This window comes from Engraulis encrasicolus, chromosome 15 (assembly GCF_034702125.1).
Source record: "Engraulis encrasicolus isolate BLACKSEA-1 chromosome 15, IST_EnEncr_1.0, whole genome shotgun sequence".
Taxonomy (NCBI): domain Eukaryota; kingdom Metazoa; phylum Chordata; class Actinopteri; order Clupeiformes; family Engraulidae; genus Engraulis; species Engraulis encrasicolus.
This window is the reverse complement of record NC_085871.1, coordinates 37523443-37549982: the sequence shown is the minus strand read 5'-3', so window position 1 is coordinate 37549982 and position 26540 is coordinate 37523443. Positions and strand designations below refer to the sequence as shown.

At 42.4% G+C, this 26540-nt stretch overlaps 1 protein-coding gene and 2 long non-coding RNA genes across 4 annotated transcripts in view; 2 read left to right on the top strand and 1 right to left on the bottom strand.

Annotated features, from left to right (window-relative positions):
* The window catches only part of si:dkey-15h8.17 (uncharacterized protein LOC100034454 homolog), a 32206-nt gene that overhangs the window by 3823 nt on the left and 1843 nt on the right, over positions 1-26540 (bottom strand). Inside the window, exons 3-12 of one of the 2 annotated variants that reach the window (XM_063217476.1) lie at positions 17914-18093; positions 16414-16484; positions 15747-15816; positions 14918-15005; positions 13846-13913; positions 10757-10961; positions 9323-10222; positions 8554-8684; positions 6925-6994; positions 680-845 (exon numbers count right to left, since the gene is read on the bottom strand). In XM_063217476.1, the coding sequence (XP_063073546.1) occupies positions 680-845; positions 6925-6994; positions 8554-8684; positions 9323-10222; positions 10757-10961; positions 13846-13913; positions 14918-15005; positions 15747-15816; positions 16414-16484; positions 17914-18093 (1949 nt within the window). Of the gene's footprint in view, positions 1-679; positions 846-6924; positions 6995-8553; positions 8685-9322; positions 10223-10756; positions 10962-13845; positions 13914-14917; positions 15012-15746; positions 15817-16413; positions 16485-17913; positions 18094-26540 lie in introns of both variants that reach the window. The other variant, XM_063217474.1, reaches the window with a different exon arrangement.
* LOC134464054 (uncharacterized) lies at positions 18664-21425 on the top strand. Its single transcript, XR_010037827.1, has 5 exons — positions 18664-19005; positions 19745-19859; positions 20010-20189; positions 20679-20768; positions 21238-21425. It is a non-coding gene; the product is annotated as an uncharacterized LOC134464054 (long non-coding RNA).
* LOC134464053 (uncharacterized) lies at positions 23067-25033 on the top strand. The gene is made up of 3 exons (XR_010037826.1): positions 23067-23309; positions 23638-23738; positions 24554-25033. It is a non-coding gene; the product is annotated as an uncharacterized LOC134464053 (long non-coding RNA).

Here is a 26540-nt window from a genome sequence, read left to right as displayed (position 1 = left end):
CCCAGATCCAATCAAAATAGCGGGATAGCTTGAACGTTCGAACCCATAGTTGGCCAGACTCTCTGTATACGGCTCTGCCCAACAGGTGCCGGGAATAGACACATACTGATAAATATATAGCACCATCTTGTGTTGCCATTTTGTCATTACCTTGAATTTCTTTTAAATTAATCTACACCACCAATTGAGAGTACATAGAACACCCCCACCTAGTGTTCATATTATGGCATTACTGTGAATTTCAATTCATTACTGTGAATTCCAATTCAGAATTTCGTATAAGTCTGGTCCCCCACTATCCACACCTAAAATTTCGCTCATGACTCAATTTTCATATTGTGTGTAATGTTAAAATGTGTAAAAGGCAAATTTCCTTCAGGAACAATACATGAATCTTTGATCTTGAGATAATATAACATACAGTAACATACATGCTCATGTATTTTTCGCTATAAATAAAACACATACAGTAAATGCACCAACCCACAACCATGTGTCTGTGTGTGTGTGTGAGAGAGAGAGAGAGAGAGAGAGAGAGAGAGAGAGAGAGAGAGAGAGAGAGAGAGAGAGAGAGAGAGAGAGAGAGAGAGAGTGTGTAAAGCTCCTTATGTCTGTTAAATACTAATTGAGTGAATTTCGAAGGGTTTTTTTGTATTTTTTGAAATGCCTAAACTTGTACCTCTGAATAAATTCTAGAATGATGTAACTCTCTTCAGGGTACGGGAGGTTCAGGTTGTAGAAGCTGGCGAAGAGTGCAGCCAACCCGTTCAAAACATCGCAGTGTGGCCCCATGACCACGCGCTCCTCAACCGACAACATCCACCCCCTTGGCTTCAACAGCTCACCTGAAACAAACAGGTAAGGTCACGATGCAAGCACCACATTAGTGTAATATCTACGACATATCCATATTACACATACACATCGACAATCCTTATCATCATATACTCACCGGCCACTTTATTAGGATCACCTCTCTAGTGCTGGATTGGACCCCCTTTTGCGTTCACAACTGCCTGAACTGCCTGCAACAATACTCGGGTAGGCTGTGGCATTCCAACAAAGATAAATTGGTACTAATTGGCCCAAATTGTGCTAAAAATATCCTTGTGCCATTATATCTCCAGCCTGAAACGTTGATGTAAGACAGGGTCGATCCATTTATCATGTTGATGCCTAATTCTGTCTTCGTTTAATTCAAGGAAGAGCGCGACACTGCTTCTTCACAATTCACCACTTTTTTCTTTTTCTTTTTGTGCTGACGTTTCGGCACTAGGCCTTCATCAGAGTAACCATACCACAAGTGAAAAGACTTCTTAAATAAACAAGTGCATCATGGGACACCCAATAGGAGGTCCCTCCCAATAATTACAACATGGATGTGAATACTATTTACATATATACATAAAAAGGGGGGCAGGACATAAGACACAGCATCAGGGTCCATACATTACATGAGTTAAAAACTTCACCATTGTAGTCAGTCCACATGAGTAAAATTACAACATCACATTTAAACACAGTTCTTCATTTAATCCACATTTAAAACTTTTCAAAGTAAAGATCCAGTATGCCTCTCGTTGTAATAAAAGACAATCAATATTACCACCACGTTTTGGTTTTTTTACTTGTTCAATTCCAAACACTTTAAGACTGTTGATATTGTGTTTAAGTTCGTTGAAGTGAGCAGCAACCGGGTAATCTGCATCATTACGCTTAATAGTGCTTTTGTGTTCACTTATTCTGGTGCGTAAAGGACGATTGGTTTTGCCCACGTACACCAAACCGCATGGGCAAGTGATGGCGTAAACAACATGTGTGGAGGAACAAGTTATTACATTATTGATTTTGTACTCTTTGTTGTCAAGAGGATTCGTAAAGGTGTGAGACTTTTGCATAAACTGGCACTGTGCGCAGTGGCCGCACCTGTAACACCCATTGGGGATTGGTGCAAGGAGCGTCTGGGATGACGTCTGGGGTGGAGATTTTAAATCTGCGTGTACCAGGAAGTCTCTCAAGTTTTTGCCTCTTTTAGGGACAAACACTGGAGGTTCGGAAAACTCACTGGTAAGCTGGGGGTCGGTCGCCAGAATATGCCAGTGTTTTCTAATGGAGTCTTTTATCTTTGGAAATTTTGGAGTATAAGTCGAAATAAATGTTAATGGTGTTTTGTTGTCGGGTGTTTTTTTGTGAGTGAGAAGATGTTCTCGTGAACTGTTGAGAGCTGTGTAATGTGCCTCTTCCACCCAACTATTTGGATAGCCGCGCGCGTAAAACTTTTCTTTAAGGCACTCTGCCTTGTCAACGAAATCCGCGGTGTCCTGACACACCCGACGCAGACGGAAGAATTGGCTTTTTGGTAATCCTCGTTTAAGAGGTACCGGGTGGTAACTGTCTGCTGCCAGGAAAGTATTCCTGTCCGTTTCCTTGGTGTAGAGACTGGTAGTAAGAGACGAGTCTGATTTGGATACCCACATGTCCAAAAAGTGCACTTTATGGGGATCTGATTCCGCTGTGAATTTTAGATGAGGGCTGATGTCATTTATCCACACAATGAACTCCTCAAGTTGTGAATTTGTGCCATTAAATATGACAAACGCGTCATCTATGTAGCGAAACCATGTGACTACGTGCGTAAAGAAGGGGTTAGCGCTTGCATTTAGAATGTACCTGTTCTCAAGGATGCCTACATATAGGTTCGCGTAGTTTGGGGCGAAAGTCGAACCCATGGCGGTGCCTTTTGTCTGTAAATAGAGCTCAGTTTCAAAACTAAAGTAGTTGTACTTCAAAACAAAGGCAGCGAGGTCAACAATAAAATGCGAGGGTGGTAATGCTTCAGCTGGGCGGTCTTGAAGGAAAAAGCGCAATGTATCCAGACCCCCATTGTGTGGAATGTTAGTGTAGAGGCTCTCCACGTCTAAAGTGACCAGAATGGAATTAGGTGGAATTTCAGGTAGCGTGCTGATCTTATTAATAAAATCAATTGAATCCCTTATGAAAGATGGTAGGTTGTGCACATACGGTTTGAGAAAATGGTCCACATATTTCGACAGTGGTTCCAAGAGGGAGTTAATACCATTAATGATGGGTCGACCCGGGGGGTATGGTAATTTTTTGTGTATTTTGGGTAATGTGTACATCACAGGTCTGATTGGATGTGCACAGAAGAGAAAATCAAACTCAGGTTTTGTGATCCAACGGTTTTTTAAACCATTCTGTAAAAATTGAAGAACATCGGTTTGATATTGTTCTATTGGATCATTTCGTAATTTTCTGTAAAAATTGGTGTCACACAACTGTTTTAAAACCTCATTTCTGTAGCGGTCTACATCCTGCACGACAATAGCGCCCCCTTTGTCTGCAGGTTTAATTACAATTGTTGGGTCATTAGACAGTTCAAAAAGGGCATTCTTTTCGGCTTCAGACATGTTATTTTTGACAAAGGGAATGTCTTTGTGGGTCATTTGTGAAACATCATTTTCCACCAGTCTGCAGAAAGTGTTGATTGATGCGTTATTGGACACTGGGCAGAAGGTACTTTTCGCACGGAATTTTGTGCAGGTAGTGTCCGGAGAGTCAGCTACAGGCTTAAGCATGAATAGGTGTCTCAATTTTATTTTCCGGAAAAACTTAAATAAGTCCACCTGTGTGTTAAAGGGATTGTCCTTACATACCGGTACGAAGGATAAGCCTTTGGACAGAACAGCGACTTGGTCGTTTGTTAGGGTCTTCTCGGAGAGGTTGATCACTGGTTGTTGTTCCTGGTTTGGTAGTTGCGTGCTGGCCAGGGAGTCTGTGCGCGTCCCCGTCCCCGTCCCCGGCCGCGGCCGCGGCCTCGACCTCGACCTCTTCCCCCTCCTGCACCGTTTCTTGCCGTTTGTGGTTGACTGTGATCTAAAAAAGGTTGCTGGTTGAGGCTGATGTCGCTGTCAGGGTAGTCACTCTCGGTTCCTGAAGAGATGTCGCCTTGCGTTTGTGTTGTCCGTGCGTCAGGCTGCTGCCATTTGTAGATTTTGTTTCTTTGGTAGTCCATGGTATCTCGTCTGTATTTTGAAAGTTTGATCGATTGAATTTTCACTTTGTATTGGTCCATGCGTATCTTCAGTGACTGATCAATCCGGGTGAAGTCAGGTCCGCATTTTGTTTTGAGAGCGTCTTCTGCGCGCTTGATTTCATCTTGTAGTAGATTGGAATCTTTTTTCACTTGTTCTATTGCCAGAAGCATTAAGTCCAGTGAGCACTTGTTTAGGATGTCGCTCCACCTTTGCATATACGTCTCGTCTTTTGTATTACCGAGCGTCGGCGCTTTCTGGATGCGAAGGCCTCTTGGTATTCTTTTATTTCTCCAATATTCGCTGAGCATTGAGGCATGGGCGATGAGGCGTGTGTCTCTCTGTCGTAGGCGCTCAAGCTTGAAGGCGAGGTCATCAGTGAGCAAATCGGCATCTGTGAATGTGCTTGGAACAAGGATATTTTCAGCATCTTCTTCCGAAAATTCAAAGGTTGCTGCTCGATTGCTGGTCATCTTGTTGATATCCTGTACAGTGCTCATTTTTCAAAAGTTTGAGTCCGTGAAGTTCAAGGGTGCTGGGTAAAGTTACTTATTTTGACAGTTTCAATTGATTTTATTAATAAGATCAGCACGCTACCTGAAATTCCACCTAATTCCATTCTGGTCACTTTAGACGTGGAGAGCCTCTACACTAACATTCCACACAATGGGGGTCTGGATACATTGCGCTTTTTCCTTCAAGACCGCCCAGCTGAAGCATTACCACCCTCGCATTTTATTGTTGACCTCGCTGCCTTTGTTTTGAAGTACAACTACTTTAGTTTCGAAACTGAGCTCTATTTACAGACAAAAGGCACCGCCATGGGTTCGACTTTCGCCCCAAACTACGCGAACCTATATGTAGGCATCCTTGAGAACAGGTACATTCTAAATGCAAGCGCTAACCCCTTCTTTACGCACGTAGTCACATGGTTTCGCTACATAGATGACGCGTTTGTCATATTTAATGGCACAAATTCACAACTTGAGGAGTTCATTGTGTGGATAAATGACATCAGCCCTCATCTAAAATTCACAGCGGAATCAGATCCCCATAAAGTGCACTTTTTGGACATGTGGGTATCCAAATCAGACTCGTCTCTTACTACCAGTCTCTACACCAAGGAAACGGACAGGAATACTTTCCTGGCAGCAGACAGTTACCACCCGGTACCTCTTAAACGAGGATTACCAAAAAGCCAATTCTTCCGTCTGCGTCGGGTGTGTCAGGACACCGCGGATTTCGTTGACAAGGCAGAGTGCCTTAAAGAAAAGTTTTACGCGCGCGGCTATCCAAATAGTTGGGTGGAAGAGGCACATTACACAGCTCTCAACAGTTCACGAGAACATCTTCTCACTCACAAAAAAACACCCGACAACAAAACACCATTAACATTTATTTCGACTTATACTCCAAAATTTCCAAAGATAAAAGACTCCATTAGAAAACACTGGCATATTCTGGCGACCGACCCCCAGCTTACCAGTGAGTTTTCCGAACCTCCAGTGTTTGTCCCTAAAAGAGGCAAAAACTTGAGAGACTTCCTGGTACACGCAGATTTAAAATCTCCACCCCAGACGTCATCCCAGACGCTCCTTGCACCAATCCCCAATGGGTGTTACAGGTGCGGCCACTGCGCACAGTGCCAGTTTATGCAAAAGTCTCACACCTTTACGAATCCTCTTGACAACAAAGAGTACAAAATCAATAATGTAATAACTTGTTCCTCCACACATGTTGTTTACGCCATCACTTGCCCATGCGGTTTGGTGTACGTGGGCAAAACCAATCGTCCTTTACGCACCAGAATAAGTGAACACAAAAGCACTATTAAGCGTAATGATGCAGATTACCCGGTTGCTGCTCACTTCAACGAACTTAAACACAATATCAACAGTCTTAAAGTGTTTGGAATTGAACAAGTAAAAAAACCAAAACGTGGTGGTAATATTGATTGTCTTTTATTACAACGAGAGGCATACTGGATCTTTACTTTGAAAAGTTTTAAATGTGGATTAAATGAAGAACTGTGTTTAAATGTGATGTTGTAATTTTACTCATGTGGACTGACTACAATGGTGAAGTTTTTAACTCATGTAATGTATGGACCCTGATGCTGTGTCTTATGTCCTGCCCCCCTTTTTATGTATATATGTAAATAGTATTCACATCCATGTTGTAATTATTGGGAGGGACCTCCTATTGGGTGTCCCATGATGCACTTGTTTATTTAAGAAGTCTTTTCACTTGTGGTATGGTTACTCTGATGAAGGCCTAGTGCCGAAACGTCAGCACAAAAAGAAAAATAAAAAAGTGGTGAATTGTGAAGAAGCAGTGTCGCGCTCTTCCTTGAATTAAACGAAGACTGGAGTACCTTGAAAAGCTGCACCTGCTAAAAAAGAAACATTCGAGGTGTGCGGGCCCTCACCAAAAGATGCCTAATTCTGACCATCCCACCTGAGTGTTGCAATAGATATGAAGATTCATCAGACCAGGCAACATTTTTCCCATCTTCTAGTGTATAAATGAGCCTGTGTAAATTGCTGCTTCTGGTAAATTGATGTTTACGGTTCTTATCTGACAAGAGTGGCACCAAATGTGGTTTTCTGCTGCTGTAGACCATTTGTCTCAAGATTTTATGTGCTGTGTAATCAGAGATTCTCTTATGCATACCTCGGTTGTGTTCCTAATAAAGTGGCCGGTGATTGTATAGTCACGTGCACCTTCATTTCCACTCTTTTCATCCTTCCTACACACACACACACACACACACACACACACACACACACACACACACACACACACACACACACACACACACACACACACACACACACACACCATTTCCAACATTATCCTACACCAACATTACCTTGTACAATCAAGCATGGGGTGGTTGGAAGCTTCTGTGTTCTTTGTACATCCATAGCAGTGGCACACGGCTGTAAAATAAAAAAAAATAAAAAATGCCTGAATTATCCATCTGTTGCATTTTGCATTGTGTAATCACAAAGTGGTTATTTATCTAAACAAAGTAAGTCATGAGGGCGCTGTCGTGGCCAACCGGTAAGGCACTCGCCTGTCATGTGGCTGACCCGGGTTCGATTCCCGTCTCTCTCCCTAAATAGCTTCCTGTCCACCTCTCACACTGTCCTAACAATTTTTTATTTTTTTTTAAAGACCAAAACATTTTTGTGTGTAAGCCATGAGGAGTAGGAGCAGGAGTAGAGTACCCACCAGGGTTCTAAATTATCACCAGCCAACAGGCCAGATGCTGGTGACGTTTCAGTGTGGCAGGTAGAAAAGACAGACTTATTAGCCACTGTCTTTGACCCATTACAGAGTTTGTGTCTGGCTTGTGAGATTATCATCTACTAAACATTTTGGCTGGTGATGAAAAAAGTTAATTTAGGGCGCTGGTAGCCTCCACTACCACCCTTCAAGGCTTGAATTAATGAGAAGATAAAAGGGACGTAGTGCATCTATAAAACTGACATGAGCCTCGAGCAAGATGGAGGTTTTGGGCTCGTTGTCCGGGCATTCACTGTGTGCTTTTTGCCCCGATTTTGCTGCAATTTGCAGCACAACTTTTTACATTGCATCTGACCTTTGTGTCGTATAGTGTGAGGACGTGAGTCTTGAGATGTGAACTTATCTACCATGCGATTCACTCCTACAGTGTGAGCAGGAGCGGATTACCCGCAACTGAAAATATCGCTCTGTGTATGTCTGGCTTTAGCCATCAGGAGTAGAGTACCCACCCAGCCACCACTGCTACCCTTTAAGACTTTTATTTATAACGAGACAAAATAAACAATCATTACCAAAAGTATTCCATAACCTACCTTGCCTCACACATGAACTTAAAGGGACACTGTCCCATTTTTGAAAATAAGCTTATTTTACACCTCCCCTTGAGTTAAATAATAGGGTTTTACCGTTCTCCTGTACTTTCAACTGTTCTCAGGGTATGGCAGTGCAAATTTTACCTCCATGCTAGCAGTTAACATTGAGTCCTATGAGACCAGCTCGCGGCTAACTGGTCTCATAGGACTCAATGTTAACTGTTAGCTTGGAGGTAAAATTTGCACTGTCATAACTAGAACACGAAAGAAAGTACAGGAGAAGGGTAAAACCCTATTATTTAACTCAAGGGAAGGTGTAAAATAAGCTTATTTTCCAAAAATGGGACAGTATCACTTTAATCATTGATCATTTGGATGGGTTAGCGAATACTTTTGGTAGCATAGTAAACCTACATCAGCCTCAGGGGCACCGTGGCGCAGCATTTGGGCTTGCATGCCCAAGGGTTGCACCCAGGGTTCGAATCCAGCCTGGGTCATTTGCCATCCCTACCCCGTCTCTCTCTCTCTCTCTCTCTCTCTCTCTCTCTCTCTCCACATTCGCTTCCTGTCGCTCTTCACTGTCCTATCCGAAATAAAGACGGAAAAAAAGGCCCATAAAAATACATCTTAAAAAAAAAAACAAAAAAAAAACTTACATCAGCCTCAAGCAAGATGGAGGTTTTGGGCTCGTTGAAGTAAGCCATAAGGAGCAGGAGGACACCCATCGTCTTGTCCGAGGTTCCACGCTCGTAATTGTCCAAGACTTCGTCGAATCTGCTGTGGACATCTAGGGGTGTGCGAGGGGGAAAAAAACGTCAGGACAATGAATCACAATACTTATTTTCACGATATATGATACGATATATTTCACGACACCAAAAATCAATTATTTAGTCATAATCTGTATTACTGCTTGGTTGGCATTGGGGGCATTAGTCCATTTTATTTTTTAAAATACGAAAGGGGGAGTTGGCAGGCTTATTATGAGTTATTGTGACTGAGGGACTTTTATTCAAAACAGGTTGAGGACAAGTGCCCTAGACCAGGGATTCCCAAACTTAACCATGACGAGGCCTCCCATATACGGTAGTGGTAGATTCCAGCCAAGGCCTCCCTGATAAGAGCCCTGCCACACTATTTTTTTTGGGCACCCAGTTTCACAACTTGATGAAGCTGTTGCATTCCTAAACCCATTCAAGTACTACAGAAAGCATAATACATAGGCTGTATAAACATTGTAAATCAGAACATGATTCCACTGGGATTGTTAAGCTTATTTTTGGTTTATTTTGGCTAAATAAGTTATTTGATTTATTAAATTATTTAATTTATTTCTCAATATTTTCCCTGCCAACCCCCCCTAGCATCCACTCGCGGCCCCCGGCCCCCACTTTGAAAACCACTGCCCTAGACAATATTACCCACCCCTCGTGTGCTTCCGGAAGTACCGAATGATCATGTCTCCTTTGTTTCCCATGGCCTCTTGCAGTTTAATGAGGATCGGCACGTCCGTCAGCAAGCCGAAGTGGGTGAAAAAGCCCCTCTGCGAAAACAAGAAGGGCCACTCCTTCTGAATCTCTGCGACCGTCGGCGCAGGGACGCGGTTGAGGAACTCGCGTTGGATAACGTACGTCCTCACCATCAGAGCTTCCGCCTCTTCTTCCGCGGTGCCGCCGATCCCTTTCTCCAAGTACAGTCTGTACAGTTGGTTTTTGACCTCGTTCAAGCCCTCTGGGGTTTCTCCGAACGGCAGTTCCGTGGGACTCCACCTCACGCAGCCGTACTGGTCCACCGGCCCTCTCAGCGCCAGCCTGCTCGTCTCCTCCATGGCCTCAGCGGTGGTGTCGCGCGTCCGTTTCTCCCGACGGTGCCGCGCCAACATGCTATTCCTGTTCTTATGCTCCACCCTCGTCTTGATCTGCTGTAGGAGGGAGTGACTGCCGTCCCCGACGATGTCGCCTCCCTTGCCGACATCGGCGAAGCATTTCGGGTGCTCCTGAACGATGTTGCGCGCCACGCTGTGGCACATCGATCTGGTGGGGTTCAGCTCGTACTCCTGCATCTGGTCGACGACCACCCTCACCATGGACCTCCTGTCCACCGGCGACGGTCTGGTTTGACTCTCCAGCGCTCTTCGAATTGGCAACGGCATCCTGTCCCATTTGACCTGGAAGTCGACATACCACGGCCTGCCAGCCCGCGAAGAGGAAGACACAGAGGGGCTTGAAGTTGCTGGGGAAGTCCAGGATGGAGGGTGAGTAGTAGTGGTAGCGATGGGGCGTTGAGAGGTGACCGTAGCGTAATCGATTTGAAGGACTGGAAGAGCTGGAAATGAAGGTACAAGAAAATGTCAGTAAAATAAATGGAAAAGGCTTGGGTAAATAAAAAATATATGGCTGCAAAAAAGTGGAAAATTAAAGCTGCACTGTGTAGAATGTGGCCAGAATGGGTGCTGCCTATTACCAAATTTGATCTTTTCATGAATATTTTCTAAATAATAAACGATTGCTATTTTACAGGCCTTCTTCTGGCTTCGATTCCGACCCGAGATCATTTCCCGACCTTTCCCATCTCTCTCTCTCCAAATAATTTCCTGTCATGCCTTCCCTTTCACTGTCAAATACAGGCATAACAAGTCCAAAAATATAAATGTTTCACATTTTAAAAATAATTGTGCATTAATTTACAGTTGACAGTAAATGTTACAGCATTTAATTGAAAGAGCATTTCAGAGTGTGACAGGGATGAGTGGGAAAGGATCAGGAAATGACCTCAAGCTGGATTCGAACTCGGGTCCTGGAGTATATCGATCGATACAGTCCCTCTGAGCCCCCCAACTGAGCCACAGCATTCCCTTACCCTCATTCTTCAGACCGCTCAGCAGCCTGCGGAACTGGATTGGTTGAAGACATTTCGACATGTCACTCTCGCGGAGATAAACAAGGTCTGCTCTAGTCTCTACGCCGAGCTCTTCCAACAGTTCCATCAGAGACGCCAGAGTCTGATCTGGAAGCTCAGGGAGATGGGTGGAGATCGCTTTCTCTATGTCTTCATGGTTCAGGAGCTTTAAAGACAAGAGAAGAGAAAATCATGTGAAAAAAAACAGAGAAGAGAATGAGAGAAAATTTGATTACAGCAATTAACAGTCTTAAATTGATGGAGATCATTTAATTTATTACAAGTACATTACAAAAATGTTGACGCATGAAGCATATTAAATAAACAGCATTTTCCAATCATTGTGGTTATATTCATGAATTATCTTAAGGAAGACAAATCTGCACTCACAAAACTGCGTCTCATTATTTATTTATATTACCACCATGTCCAATATTCATGAATTACTACTTGATATTCCACTGAATGCCTTATCAAATCATACACAATGTACACCTTTCTTTTTCACAGCTTTTAAGTTAGTTTTTACATGAACAACACATGATCATGCTTGTGTGTCGTGCAATCGGCAACAGATAACCTGGCCTTGACACATGACACTGTGCCTTTTTCTACTAGTGTAGTGTTGGGTGCAAGAAAAGGGTTCCCTGCACTCAAATTGGCGTCTCTCTGCCACAGTTTTTCCCCAAATGCTGTAGTAGAACGTGTGCAATTTTCTGCAAGAAAAATTGCTGGTGTGCTTTCAAACCCAAGAGTCCACAGGTGAATAAGTGGGCCAAGCTGTACAATAAGCTCTGGAAAACTGGTATAATGTAGCCTGATTATAATCGACTAATAATCGACAAATCTCTTCGAGACTTGGTCTGACCAAGGTTGACACGACCTCCCTTGGTTTGCTAATGGTTGTTTGCTTCCCAACAAAGTGGGAGTAATTCATGATATTTCCGGGACTCAGAAAGTACTTCCATCGCTCTTGACCTGACTAGCATCAACGCTGGAGGTGTTGCGTCACTAGGAGGGCACGGCCTGGCTACGTATAATGCTGATTAGGTTTCAGGGAATGACCAGGGAACAGCTCTATCTTGTGGAATATATATTCTTCAATTATGACTTTCAGATCATTAAAACTTGCGTTCACATCCGCCTTCACAAAAGGTGAGTTAGACCCTCTCCCTGAACCGCAAATGAAGCTGCCCAAGGTTCGTTCATGGTTACCTAACCATACATGGATCGTTAGTAGTCCCGTCTCCTACCAGAAGACTGAGCAGTCTGAGTCAGTTCTGGATCTGAGTCAGTTCTGGATCTGAATCAGTTACATCAAGAGCCTTTACATTCTACTGTTCTCATATTTTCTCTGGTTAGATCCTCTACCCATATGCTTCCTGGAAATGCGCAAGTCTAAACACGTCTCCCACCAAGAGGGAGCTATTTGAATCAGTTCTGAATCTGAATCCGAATCCGAATCCATTAGATCCTCTCCTATACTTCTCTACCTCTAAGTCTTAAAGATTTTTTTTTTGGTCCTTTACGACTTTATTTCACAGGACAGTTTGAGAGGTGGACAGGAAGCGAATGGGAAGACAGGGAGGGGTCGGCAAACGACCCGGGCCGGGAATCGAGCCCGGGTCGGCCTCATGCTCTACCTCTAAGCATTATGCTTCCTGGAAATGTGCCAGTTATGAACGGATGAAACGGAAGAAACTGTGAACACTGCAATCACAGCTTCTAGATGGACATTTGGTTTCTAAACCCTTTTTTTGGTATGAGAGGTTACGGTATGTGAGGGCGCTGTCCACTTGCTTGCTTGCGGGGCAATCCTGCAAATTTGTGCTCTGTATGCAGATTTGTAGAAAACAGTACTATCATCACACTTGCTTAAAATGTTAATATAGCGTGAACGCAAAGGAGGAAAACAAATTGAAATTACCTTGACAATATTTTCTGTCTTGTTCTCCAGACGGCTGACATCAAATCCATGTAAAATGTTAATATTAGGAAAAACAAAAACCTCAACGGACGTCCCACAGTTCAGTGCGATTCATGTAATTAGCTGTGTTTTCACCTGGGGGCGTGGTCATGACTGTCCATCAGGACTTTGCTTTAGCTATCCTATGCGCTATCGTTTGTTAGCTAGCAACAAAACCTTCTAAATCAATTAAGTCATCGGGGGGCAGTTTTTTTCAAATTACCCCTAGTAAGACTCTGGACCCATGGACCGCTATTTGGGAATGGGGGTTCTAAAGCATATAAATGCGTTCAGTTACTGACTCCACATATGTAATGATCTCGTCGATGGTCTGACTTTTTTTGTCACTCCTACAGGTTAATACAGCATTTTGCTGTGAAATAACAATAAAATACTGTAACTTCCTGGTACTTATTCAAACAAAGGATAGAGAAGGGGCGCTGAACACACCATAAAGTTTTTTTCTTTGCAACTACAGTCATTTCTGAAGGAACTACTACTACTACTACAATTTCAGTCAAAGTACTTATTTTGGATACCGACGTTTCACATTTACCGTTTTTCAAGGTCATGACCAAATGTTTGCGATTGGATTCCATTCAATTGAGACGCAAATTCAAAATTTCAGCGGAGTTTACGCAGTAATTTCCGGCCGGCCAATTCTGCCGTTCAAGACCCTCCGTATGAATTAAATTAATACTTAAGTATGGTAAGACCAGAAAAGCACTTTTCCACTCTCTGAACACAATTAAATCAACAATACAGTACTTCACTATGTCACTTTCTATAATATAATTTTAAAAAATACAACCTCCTATTGTGATGAAACAGCAAATTAATGGCAAATGTCATAGTTGACCCCTAGTGAGGAGGGTTTTTCAGCTGTTCCCTTCTCATCAGAGTCTGATAAAGAAGAGTGAATATCTCAAAAACATTCACTGGGATTTTTGGGGGGGGCTTTAAGCAAAAAATAAGCAATTGTTTGGACATTCCATATTATTTTTGCAGTTAAATATTGTAAAATGCTGTTTTCAATTGGGTACAAAACTGGCCTGATCATATCTCAAATAAATGGGGACCCTACCTTCACCAGTTCAGCTTTGATGGTAGTGTTCTGTTCTGTGGGGGAGTCTGTTTCATCTACAAGATCATCTAGACAAAATCAGAGCAATTTTAGAAAAATAATTAAAAAGGAAAACACAAAGGCATTGTGCAGAATGTTTGTCATGGACATTTGTCCGGAAGGGTGAGAAGAACAATAGCAGGATGGACTTATGTGTGGTAGGCAGCCGTGGCTTAAGGCAGTGGTTCCCAACCTTTTTCTTAAGGGACCCATGTTTTTACTATTGTAAGCTTTGGTGACCCAACCACGCGAGCGCCACAAGATCACAAGATGCTCTCCGTTTCCTGCGAAAACTTATTTTAGTTATTTTATTCCTCAATTCGTCTTTGGTCAAATATAGAATAAATGTTTAATGTAGCACTTACAATTTGTTGCGTCTATGCATTTATTAGTTAAATGCTTTGTCTTTTATTCAACATGGGCTATATATATTTAAAACGAAACCCCTTAAAATCAAGAGGGCTCCGCGACCCCCTGTGGATCTTTGGCGACCCATAAGGGGGGTCCCGACCCATAGGTTGGGAACCACTGGCTTAAGGGTTAGGGAGGTGGTCTTAAGATCAGAGGGTTGCAAGTTCAAATCCTACCCTTAACTTTCTCTACACGTCTCTCCATGACTAACGTACCCTTGAGCAAGACACCTAACCCCACATTGCTCCAGGGACCATAATCAATAACCTGTAACAATATCTGTTAGTCGCTTTGGATAAAAGCATCAGCTAAGTGTAATGTAACATCCTGTTATATGTACCGGGAAACTTCCGGGAAAATGTTTTCAGTGTGCCACGTCAGCCCCTTACCAGCAGAGGTAAACAAACCACTCACTAACTTATCTGGACCCAGTTTCTCGAAAGCCTCATTGCCAAACTAACTAGGTTTCCAATGGGAAATTGCATTGCAACCAAGTAAGTTGCTAACTCAGTTAGCAACAATGTTGCAGAGAAACGCACCCCTGGACTGTGCAATTAATGTATTCCGTGGTGGTAGATGCACTGTGTGGGCTATGTGTGCTGCTGAGACGGGCACATCATACCTGATTGATTGCTACTTGGGTATTCCTCATCCGCCTCTTCTTGCTTAATATCATTTCCATCATCTGGATTCTGCAGGACACTTTCCTCCTGTTCCTGAAAAACATAGGAGATGTCATCATATAGCTGTGTGTGTGTGTGTGTGTGTGTGTGTGTGTGTGTGTGTGTGTGTGTGTGTGTGTGTGTGTGTGTGTGTGTGTGTGTGTAAGCGATAGAAAGAACAGAGTGAGCGAGCTAGTGAAAGCAAAGTGTGTGTGTGTGTGTGTGTGTGGGGGGGGGGGAGTATTGCCGTCATTTAAGTGCTATTATAAATTCAGTAAATTTGTTGGCGTGTGTTTGCAAGATTACATACACAGCATATTTTGTTTGTGTGTGTGTCTAGGTTTGCACGATTATGGAAAAAATCATAATCACGATTATTTTGGTCAAAATCACTATCACGATTATTAATCACGATTATAGATTTTTTGCAGATTTTTTTGAAAATTATTACAAGATGAAATAAAACCAAAAATGAATTATATACGGGACGAGCAAAATAAAATGAATTGTAATAATTATGTAAAGGCAATAGCATGAAACTTAGGTGGACAGATTTCTGGCCAAAAACACCAGCCTGTCAGTATGTTCTGGCTTCAAGGACGCTCTCAAAGGTAGGTCATTATTGCCACGATTAAATCACGATTGAAATAACGACTTCGATTTCATGATTTTATCACGATAAGAATTATTTTCGATTAATTGTACAGCCCTAGTGTGTGTGTAGCTTTGTATAACACAGCATTGTGTGTGCGTGTGTGCATGTGCACGCGTGCGTGTAGGATTGCATACCGCATCATTGCTCTGGCTCTCCTGGCTCTGGCCATCCTGCTGCAGCCACTCTGTCACTTCCTGAATCGTCCTGCAGGAAACACAAGTCAGATCTCAGAGGTCAAATTTAAACTTGATATCAACATGCAACCCAACCTGGTGTGTGTGTGCGTGCGTGCGTGCGTGTGTAAGCAATGATTCAGCCAGGGTACAGCTGACTACCATTACAAAATTAAGGCACATCAGCTCCAAAGAAAATAAAGATTATTAAAATGTTGAGTGAGTGATGAACCATAGCCACACCTGTGTAATAGTATAACACGTTCTGTGTGTGTGTGTGTGTGGGTGTGAGTGTGTGTGTGTGTGTGTGTGTGTGTGTGTGTGTGTGTGTGTGTGGGTGTAACGGAGGCTAACTAGCAGAGTTGGCGTGGAACGTTGGTAAACCTCCCTCCGATAGCCTCATATAGTCTTGGGCCGTTGGGCCGAGAGACGTGTCTCTTGGCCCAGCGGTATCGTACTGTGTCTCCCATTGCCGGACCATTGTAGTTGACGAGGTCGCACGTTCGATCCCCGAGGCGGGTGAACAGGTGCAAGATGACCTCCGTCACGTGTGTGTGTGTGTGTGTGTGTGTGTGTGTGTGTGTGTGTGTGTGTGTGTGTGTGTGTGTGTGTGTGTGTGTGTGTGTACCTTTGACTATTCTGGTGGCTGTGCAGCTGCTGTTTCAGGTCCCCCAGTTCATTCTTCAGGACACCAATAGTCTGCAGAAAAGAACAGTTATGCAAATACACACACTCAATGTGCATCCATGAAGACAAATGTTTTCAGAAAATATACAGCCAACAATGCTTCAAACTAAAGGCACGAATACATCAAGCACGACATGAGCGAGTCCAGTGACGGAAGTAATTGACTTTGTATTAAGTTGCGCGACAAAAGCATTTCGGGCGACTAGATGCGATTCGCGGGACTAGAGCAACAGTTTGTAGTTGAACTCCTGGAAATATTATGCAAATTAGCTATGATGCAGTTCGGCAACAGCCACCACAACCAATGGGAATGTTGGAATGCTTGGACATACAACGGATATACTCTGTCGCTTCAATTACTCGTATCGCTCTCGCTACACAGCCTAGCGATTCTCTGTCGCTTGATCTCGTCGCAGCCGGTGTATTCACCCAGTAAGGCTATGTTTAAATGGTGACAATCAAAACAGAAGACAAAAAGTGGCGTATCGTCTTCAATTTTTCGATGCCTTTTACACAAGGACGATTGCGAGTGGATATAACACATATTTTATCTGAAGTGTCTTTCGATTACACTGCAACCTCGCTGTCAGGGCCTATGCAAAATCCTGGAGAAGTGTGACGAGAAGGTGTATGGGACGTGAACATGTTATGACTTTTTTTTAGACGGGGACGCAACCCAGGTCGTCTTCAAAACTCTACACTCTGGAAGGAGTCTTCAGATTTTTGCGTCTTCAAGCCCCAACGCCAGACTAAAAAAATCTCAAGCGTGGGTAGGCCTCCACTTGTTTCGTCTTATCTCATAATTCACTGCAAATTGTAGGGGCAACAACATGGGAACATGTCATTTTTCAGTCGTGTGCATCATGGGCGTAGATTTGGGTAGGGACAGTCGTGACATGTCACAACCAATATTCAAGGGATATAAAATAGTCCTGACCAATTTTTGCCATATTAATTGAAAAAAAAATGAAATAATTGAACGAAAATCTACATTGATTAGTTTAATATTTCGATATACTATGCAGTGGTAGCATTCATTTAAAAAACATTTTAAATTGGCTAGTTAGTGAGCTATGATGACCCATGCCGCTATTGGCTGCAACAAGCGGCCAGGCGGAAGCAGTGGTCCACGCTGGTGGTGCTGAAAAGTGAACGCATCTGTCTCGTATTGGAATTAAACTCAAACGGCATACATGTTTCCTTCTGAATTTGACATTTATGAGCCTCAGAGATACCAAAAAGAAAAGGACGACTGGCATAAGAAGTTATGCTACCTCAACAGTAAGCCTACGGCCCCATAAGATTTCATCTACGTATGTGTTGCCTCGTTCGGTGTTTATGTAAGATAAGCGTTATCCTTCTACCTTTCCTTTCGAGTGCAAGTTTTACTAATGCCCCAATATATATATTTGTTCATCTCAAAAACGACAGAAACACACACCTGTTTGGCTTGTACTAGGGAGTTGTCCTTGTCCTTCAGACGTTTCTGTAGTTTATCGACCTGGACCTTCAGCTGCCGGTTTGACTCAGTCTGCGCTGATAGGCTCCTTCCATTCTCAGCTGCCTTTTCTTCCAAACGGTGGATTAACATCCGCAGAGTTGTGTTCCTCTGGATCTCACTCTGAAACACACACACACTAACAATTAGTCTTGGGACAAAAGAAAAGAAAAACACATATAGATTACCCAGGAAGAAGTCTCCAAAGCCAGCAATAACATGAGGAGTATCACATTTCCTACCACTACTACTACGCAGACGACACTCAATGTCCAACTCAATATCAAACCTTCCGCCATCTCCTTTTGCTTGTGGTGCTTGTGATGACATCACAAAACAGCATTAACAATTTCAGGTAAATATTTGCAATCTTAATGTTCATTGGAGAAAAGCATAAGCAAAATGAGAAGAAGGGAGAGTAGGTACTGAGTTGGACTATCCACTGGTGTGCCAGACTACCGGGTGTCCCTCCCCAGTAACAAGTGGTTAAGGCAATGATACAGTAAGGAAGGGGATAAGGTACGTTCTACTCTGTTGTGATGCAACGGCGGGGGGCGGGACATCGCCATGTTGGCGGCGGAAGTAGGGAGTAGAGTGCCTTTTTCCATGCTTCTCTATGTGCGACTTAAAGCAATGTACCTCCGAAGCAATTCATACCATGCATGCTCTGTTTCTTTCAAACGATAGTTTCCCGTCCCTTTCAAACCACCCCGGTATTCTTTTTTGACCGACCCCTTGTTTGAAAGTGTTATTAAAATAGTTTAAATGACCAATGAGCGCTGTTATCTGGGTTGATTGACAGTTGACATTCTTTAGAATTATTTTTTGATTGACAGGGCGTCGTCAAGGAGACGTTCGACTCAGTCAGTCCCGCGCCGGTGTCGTGCCAAAAAGTCCCTCCAGGGAAGTCCCTACTTTGAACAACTTCATCACGACTTTGATGGATTATTTCATTGATTCACTTTCCTAATACTTAGGTCTTGTTGTGCCTTTGGATGTACTAATCCGTATTCTGTCGGAAGCTCTGCAGTTTTGGTAAGTAAAATTAAAAAAAAGTACAAGAGCTCTGTGGCTGTATGACCAAAATGACTGAGGTGTACGATATGCTAGCTTGTTATTAGCTCTTGTTGATCAATATGTAAATAGAGCTCTAGCTGTGTTTGGTCTGTCGATTTGTTAAGCAACTTAATTCTAAGTTGAATGTCATTAGTATTATGACCAAAGCGTGTATGTTTTGGCGTGCATCAGATGCATGTGTAGACACCCTCCCTCCGTACCGTAATCTGCAAATAGCTCATCGTACTCCTGTCAACGTCTTCTTGGTGCAAAGATATTGCTTTCTGTAGCTAGCATGCATGGTCGTGTGTGTGTGATTTCACCAGCTGCTATACGTTGACTCAGAGGAGAGATAAACATAGCCCGAGAACAATATAAACAATTTGTTTAATGCATTTCGAGCACATAATAGACAACCCAGAATTTCCCCTAGCACCACTCAACTACAGGCCTGTTCAAACAATGCAAGGACCGTCTGTCCTTGCATGGCCCGGCAGATATTCAATGCTATCGCACTTTATGGCTTTTGAGTAAAAAAAATCGCCTCATTAGAACCAGTTATATAAGGACTGATGGGACATAGGATACGATGCTCTGTCTAGTCAGTTTTGCTGTTTCACTCAAAACATTGCGATCAATGCCACGTCGTCTAAATGGAAGCGGCTGGATGTATTGCGTTGTGTCGTTTGATTAGGTGTGTATCCTGCTTGTCTTTTAGAGCACTTCAGGCGTCGGTGTAACGCTCTTCGCTCAGCATCCAAACCGTGCCACCTCCACCAACAGCCAGAAGATCAGCCGTCGATGGGGCATGCGTTATCACTACCAGAGCAACGGTTAGTAATGTGTCAAACATATACCTGTACTAATGGTATGACACTGTCAAATGTTGCATGTGAAGTGAAATGCCTTACCATTAGCCTATATTCCTGGGAACATCGTGTGTGCCTCATTTGACTTATCTGTAGCTTATTATGTTGTTATAGAGGTGCCATTCCAGTGAGATTTCCACAAAGAGAAGTGTCAAGATAAAAACAGATGCACCACGGACCCTTTCAACCTCAACACCAGTCCAACCAAGGTCAAGTAAAACATCCAGGTTAGAGGAGGAAGAGGACAGCATCACAACACCACCTGACCCTTTGATATCTGGCATTTGGAGAAAGGTAAGTGTCTTGAGCTGATCAATGTTTATAAACAGAATGTTTGGATGCACATAGGCCTAACTTGCTTGTTGTGTCGTCTGATCAGTGTTCAGCAAGTTACTGAAAAGCTGCAATACATTACAGATTACACGTTACTGTCATTTAAAAATAATCCCTCACATCATAATATTACTAAATGTATGTAGGCCATTACAGTTATTTTGCATTACTTCAGTTACTTTAGCCAAAATAATTGCCAAAATATGGATCTGGTGATTTACAAAAGTAATGCATTACATTGTGGTTTCCAAACTTTTTTCCATGTGCACCCCCTTGTACATTTCAATGTGGTTTGCGCAACCCCTAAGTGATGGTCCTCTTGTGGTAGGCCACGCACCCCCAGGGGTGCTCACACCCCAGTTTGGGAAACCTGGCCGTAATTAATTACTTTTGTAATGTGTTACCCCCAACACTGCGTTTGATTTGGTGCATATTCTGTTTGTCTTTCAGGGCACATCACAGTCGTCTGTGTGACACCCCCTCGCTGCATGCCAGCACCCAAACCAAACCACCTCCACCACCACCGGTCAGATCATCTCGGTATGCACAGCAGTCTGAGGGGACATTAGTACATATCAATATATCAAAAACATACCTACACTACTGCTATGAGACATGTTATGTGCTTGGGAAGTGAGGTGTACTACCTCCACCACCACCGGTCAGATCATCTCGGTATGCACAGCAGTCTGAGGGGACATTAGTACATATCAATATATCAAAAACATACCTACACTACTGCTATGAGACATGTTATGTGCTTGGGAAGTGAGGTGTACTACTGCTGTTCTAAGCCTAAGCTCTCTGCATGGCTAAGGGGTGGTACGGTCATTGGCACTCGACGTCACATAGGCTGTCTACCCTTAGCCTACATATTCCTGAGAACTTTGCGTGTGCGTATTTGGTTGCTGAAAATCAAGTCTGCACACTAAGCTCTCGTTTCACTTAGTGTGATGGTATGATTCTTACATTAATTATTTTGCTATTGGATTTGTGTTTATTGTTACAGCTGAAGATGTGTACAGTACGCTCCTGCCTGCATCCTACCACCACAAGTTCACCCCAGAGGATCTGCTGTCGACCACCATTGTGAAATCGTTGCAATTATGAAACACACTTAATAAATGCTAGTACATCACACACATTTTGTTTCTGAATTGTTTTTCAATATTGATTAACACACTGTTGTTACAACATCTGTTTAGGTCAGGGGTGGGGAACCATGCCTCAAGGGCCGTTTACGGCCCCTCAGGCCATCTTATCCGCTACCCAATATTATTTTAATGTTGTACAGCTTTAAGTCAAATATGATATATATATTTTGTAAAGGCATCTTAGAAATTACATCAGCAATACAATTAAGTTATATTCAAGGGACCAAGAGAAGGTGGGGTCTGTTGTAAAGCTGGCCACCTTCAATATAGGCCAAAAAAGCTGGGGGAAATCCTGTTTTGTGTTCATAGTACGGCCCTTGGAGGACTTACATGGTCGTTGAAGGACTTTGAAGTGGCCCAATGAAAAAGGTACCCTACCCCTGGTTTAGACGAATGTCCAGACAAATGTTAAGAATTGAAGTAATGCATTTCTTAGAAGTGGGAAAGAACGTCCACATAATGATTTGCACGTTTAGAAAGCACACATGTAAGAAGACACTGAAGTCAAGATTTCACTTTAATCTGAATTTCAAGTACTCAAAATACCAGATGGTGTAATTGTCATAGTACTGTATTACCTATGCTTTATAACTGAAAGGTTTTGGGTTGCCTACCGTTTACTTTAGTAATATGATTTAAGAATGAGAAGGGTTTTTTATTTTATTTCTGAATCTTCTCGAAAACTGTGGGGAGGGGGGTCATGATTGCTTGACTGCAATCTTCACTCTGGATGACAGCTTGATGATGAGGAGCCTTTCTTCAACGTCCATGGTTTGTGTCTGTCAAACGGAAAGGTTTAATTAATTGTTTTGCACGTAATTTGTAGAGGGATTTATACACAGCAGCTGTGAGTACATATGCTAAATGTCCGTATAGGGGGTTAACTTGGTGTGGCAGACAATGACCTAATATTTAACGCCAATGGTCGCAGATGTTAAAATATTCAACGTGAAACCGAACATCCAAGGGCTCTCGCCTGCACAACTTCAATGATGCTACTGAGATAGGGCCTACATTGAAGACTTGAATAATAGTTTTCGGCCAAATAATACGAAGACCCCAAATAGCACATATGCACTTTCCGTGTACAGTTCAGTTTGCAACTGTACAATGTGTCTGTACATTACAACATGCCGTTACAAGGTGGTGAAGTTAAGTAAGTTAGATCTAATGCCATTTGGCTGGCTCAGGTTAGCCGCTAAGCTAAATAATATTACCGTATGATGTTTCATAAGCCCTTCAAGATTTCGTTGGCCCTAGTACCATTACATAAATATCATATTGCTATTCTCCACACTTACCGATCACCAGTTGTATCTCAACTTGCGTTGGTGGTTTTGTGACAATCAAGGTTTTCGGTGTTGACTATTTCCACAGCTGAAAACTTGTTTCAATATCTTGAGACGCCATGACATATTTTCATCTGGCGCGGCAGCATTGGGTGGGAGGGCGGGACATATGACTTCAAGTAGGGGTTTTCGGATTGGCTGGCGCTGTCAGCGATGTTGACCTATCGGCAATGTAGCTCAACGTTGCCAAGGTGATTATTTCACTTCCGTATTTTGGAGGCGGAAGTAAATCGGCCGCGGTTGCATCAAAACCGTTGAATGGAGTTCTATGGAACCACCTTCTCCCCTTATGTAGACCTCCTTGGGTTAAGGTCATGATACACGGGGCAACTTTTAGGGCAATGTTGCTGAGCAACGTTGCCGGGCGATGGTGCAAAGAGCGTTTCCCATTGATATTCGGCAACATTGCTGGTTTCTGAACGTCTTTGATCGCCTCTGGCAACTTTTTGCGAGAAGCCAATCAGAACGCGAGAAAAACGTCACATGACCTCCTGTGAGCTTCAGATCAAAAATTTCAAAACAACATGGCGGCCGTGAAGCGACAGAAAACGAGAGAGTCCTGGCATCTTTTTACATGGGTGAGTTACACGTCAGTGCTTCAAAACGGCGATTTCTGCAACTAAATATAAAAATAACACCATACATCTACATTTCTGGGTTCGGATTATGATTAAGACAGAGATTTATTGTCAGCTAAACGTTAACTGCTGTTAGCTAACCGCTTTTCCATAGAGATTGAATGGAGTTGCTAACTAGCTAGCTAGCAAACCAATAGCGATTTCAGGTGAACTTTGAGAGATTTTATTTTATTTCTGTAGTTATGTCATGTCAGTGACAAAACAAATGTCGTGAATTAAAGTTGTCAACATTACTTAAATCCTACTAATCAAGGTTATTTACACACAGAACATCAATGCCGGTGGAATGTCCGTGAAGTCTTTCAAAAACAAGGACCTGAGGGAAAAAAGGAATTGGAAGAGCTCTGGATCAGACTGTAGGTGTACATGGTAAGCTGTCATTCTGGGATTTTTTTTTCAACTGTTTAGGGATGTAGCTCCTGAATGCTTTAACTCTTTATTCACAATTCGTTGTAATTCAGTATTTTGATCTCTAAAGACTGGCCTGTGGTTAGCCATGTCTGTCTCCTGTTTGAGTAGGCCTACTCATATCCCAAGAACCTGTCTCAGTCTTAAACCAGGTTGTTAACCTTGAGGTAGTGGTAATTAATCTAAATAGGCTGGTGTGCCCATTTTCTTAACTAATTGACAACTGCGGGCTATCTAATTGCAGGTTACTATTGTTCTAGGAACATTGTCGGGCAGTAATGAATTACAAAAGTAATTACTGTAATGCATTCATTTTTGCTGTAATGCAATAATGTAAGTCATTACTGGGCAAAATCTGTAATATTTACCTAGTTACAATGCATTACAATGACCTGGATTTTGGTGGTAGGTGGGTCAGAAAGATGCTATTCCTGAAACTGATAGTTTTTAGTCTGCATGCTGCTAAAAACACCTCCTAGATGGGAGGTGGAAAAGTCATGACTCATGAGCTTGATTTACACTGTAATACATTTCCAGATCCATATTCAGGCCTACAGTTCTTTTGGCGAAAGTAACTAACGTAATACAAAAGTAGTGTAATGCCTTACATTTTAAATATAGTAATATTGTAGTGTAAGGGGTTGTTTTGAAAAGACAGTAACATGTAATCAGTAATGCATTACAGTTTTTGAGTAACTTGCCCAACACTGTCTAGGAATACCCCCAAGGTCTATGTGATGGTTGACTGCCATGTTTATGTTTGCTGTACTTCACAGAGCAAGATGTTAAAAAAACCTGAGGACCGTTTTCACCAGGGAGCATGGAGAAGAGCAGGTCTGGGGCTGATTCAGCAGAGGTGTACGAATACGTCCCCAAATGGAAGTATTACCCGAACACTATCTCCTTGGCTCTTGCGCCGTGGATGAAAGTGAGGACAATCTACAAGTTCAAGAGGAGCCAGAGGCGCCAACATCTCCATCAATTCCATCACCTCCTGAGGGACTCTCACGTCAACAAGGAAAGGAAATGCAAGGGAAACAAACCAAGCAAAACTGTGCCGAAAAAAAAGTGGCTGAGGCGATGGAATATGCCATGGGGTTTCTTAATAGGAAGGACACTTCCAAACATGCAGTGTTCCTCCATTGTCTTAAACATTTTAGATGACCAGAGGAGTGATTATGGTTATTAGTTTTAGTGATTATATTGTTTAGTTATTGTATTGCTGCATATCTTTTGTATGGCTATTTAACAGCATTTATGAATATATTTATAATACATGTATATTTATATGCATGTACTATTTAATATTATAATAAATTGTTCACATTTGTTATTAAATCTGACTGGTTAACCCTCTAGCTACCATAACGGCCGTGAACGTCCGGCTGGATCTGTACCAGAACGGCCGCGGCCGGCCGGAATATTTTCATATGAATTTTCATATATTTTCATATTTTCATGCAGTTTTTCCAGCTTTCAAACACTTTAGCTCAATATTATAGACCCTCCTCGATATACTTTCAGTATAAAAACTATATGTTTATATTATTTTATTTTTCAGTATTTTAGATTTTATTACGAGATGCGCCGCTTTATGCGATTTGGCAATCTGCCTTCAATTCAAATGACGGCCGTCCGAGATTGGATGGCTACAAACACAACCATTCTGTTTCTACAACCAATATACACTAAATATGAAAACTTCCAACCCTCTTCGATCTATTTTCATGGTCAACAGCACATGTTTATGACTATTTTAGGCTATTTTAGATCATGTTGTTTTATTAGGCTTATGAGATGGTGTTCAACTGTGATGAGTTCTGCCATGGTCCTAAATAGCAAACACAACTGTCCAGCCGATGTCTACACGCTACATATTAAAAATGTAAACCGTCTTCAATGTGTTTTCAGAGTCAAACCATATGTTGGTATCCAACTATCTTAGTTTCCTGGAACAACGATGCGACAGCTCTGCGTAACAGCGCATCTGGAAGCGCAGCATGATAGGCTATTCATTTTGCGTGTCAGCTTTGGCAAAGCAGTCAAGGACTGTTACTACTGTGTCCTTCACAAAAATGTGCGTGAAGACGTTGAGTTGAATGCTAACTTCCAATAATCGCCTACCAACGTGGTGTTTGTAGCACTTCAATTCCGTATTACTCGGTGATGCCTGGCGCGTCTTACCTGTGCCAAATTGGGAGGGGAAACTTCCTTACAGCTCCATTCATGTCCTGGCTGCTATCGCTGACACTTCTCCGGTTATCCGTACACGTCTTTGGCATGGTTTAGTTCAAACATTATTAGCTAGTGTAGTCCATTACAGTTATACCGCTTGAAACCGCTTGAAAACAGGACTTTTGGGTGAACGACATTTGTTGTCGTCACATGATCATTGTTCAACTTTGACCCTGGATGGATGGATGGATGGATAGACGAAGGATAGATAGATAGATGGATAGAGAGATCGATAGATAGATAGATAGGCCTAAATATATAGATATATAGACAGATAGGCCTAGATAATATCGGATTTTATCACATTTTTATCATTTAATCCACATCAAAGGCACTCTATGGGAATACTGAACAATTAATTACCCATAAATGATATACCATTTGAAAGTGTGTTTTCTCTACTTTAATATGAAAGTAACTTGTAATTGACACTTTTCATTTCTTTTCAAGTTATTTGACATTGTTTAGAATATGACAAAAATGTCAATTTTTCCTTAGAATTCTCGGTAAGAATCCGACCTATTCAAA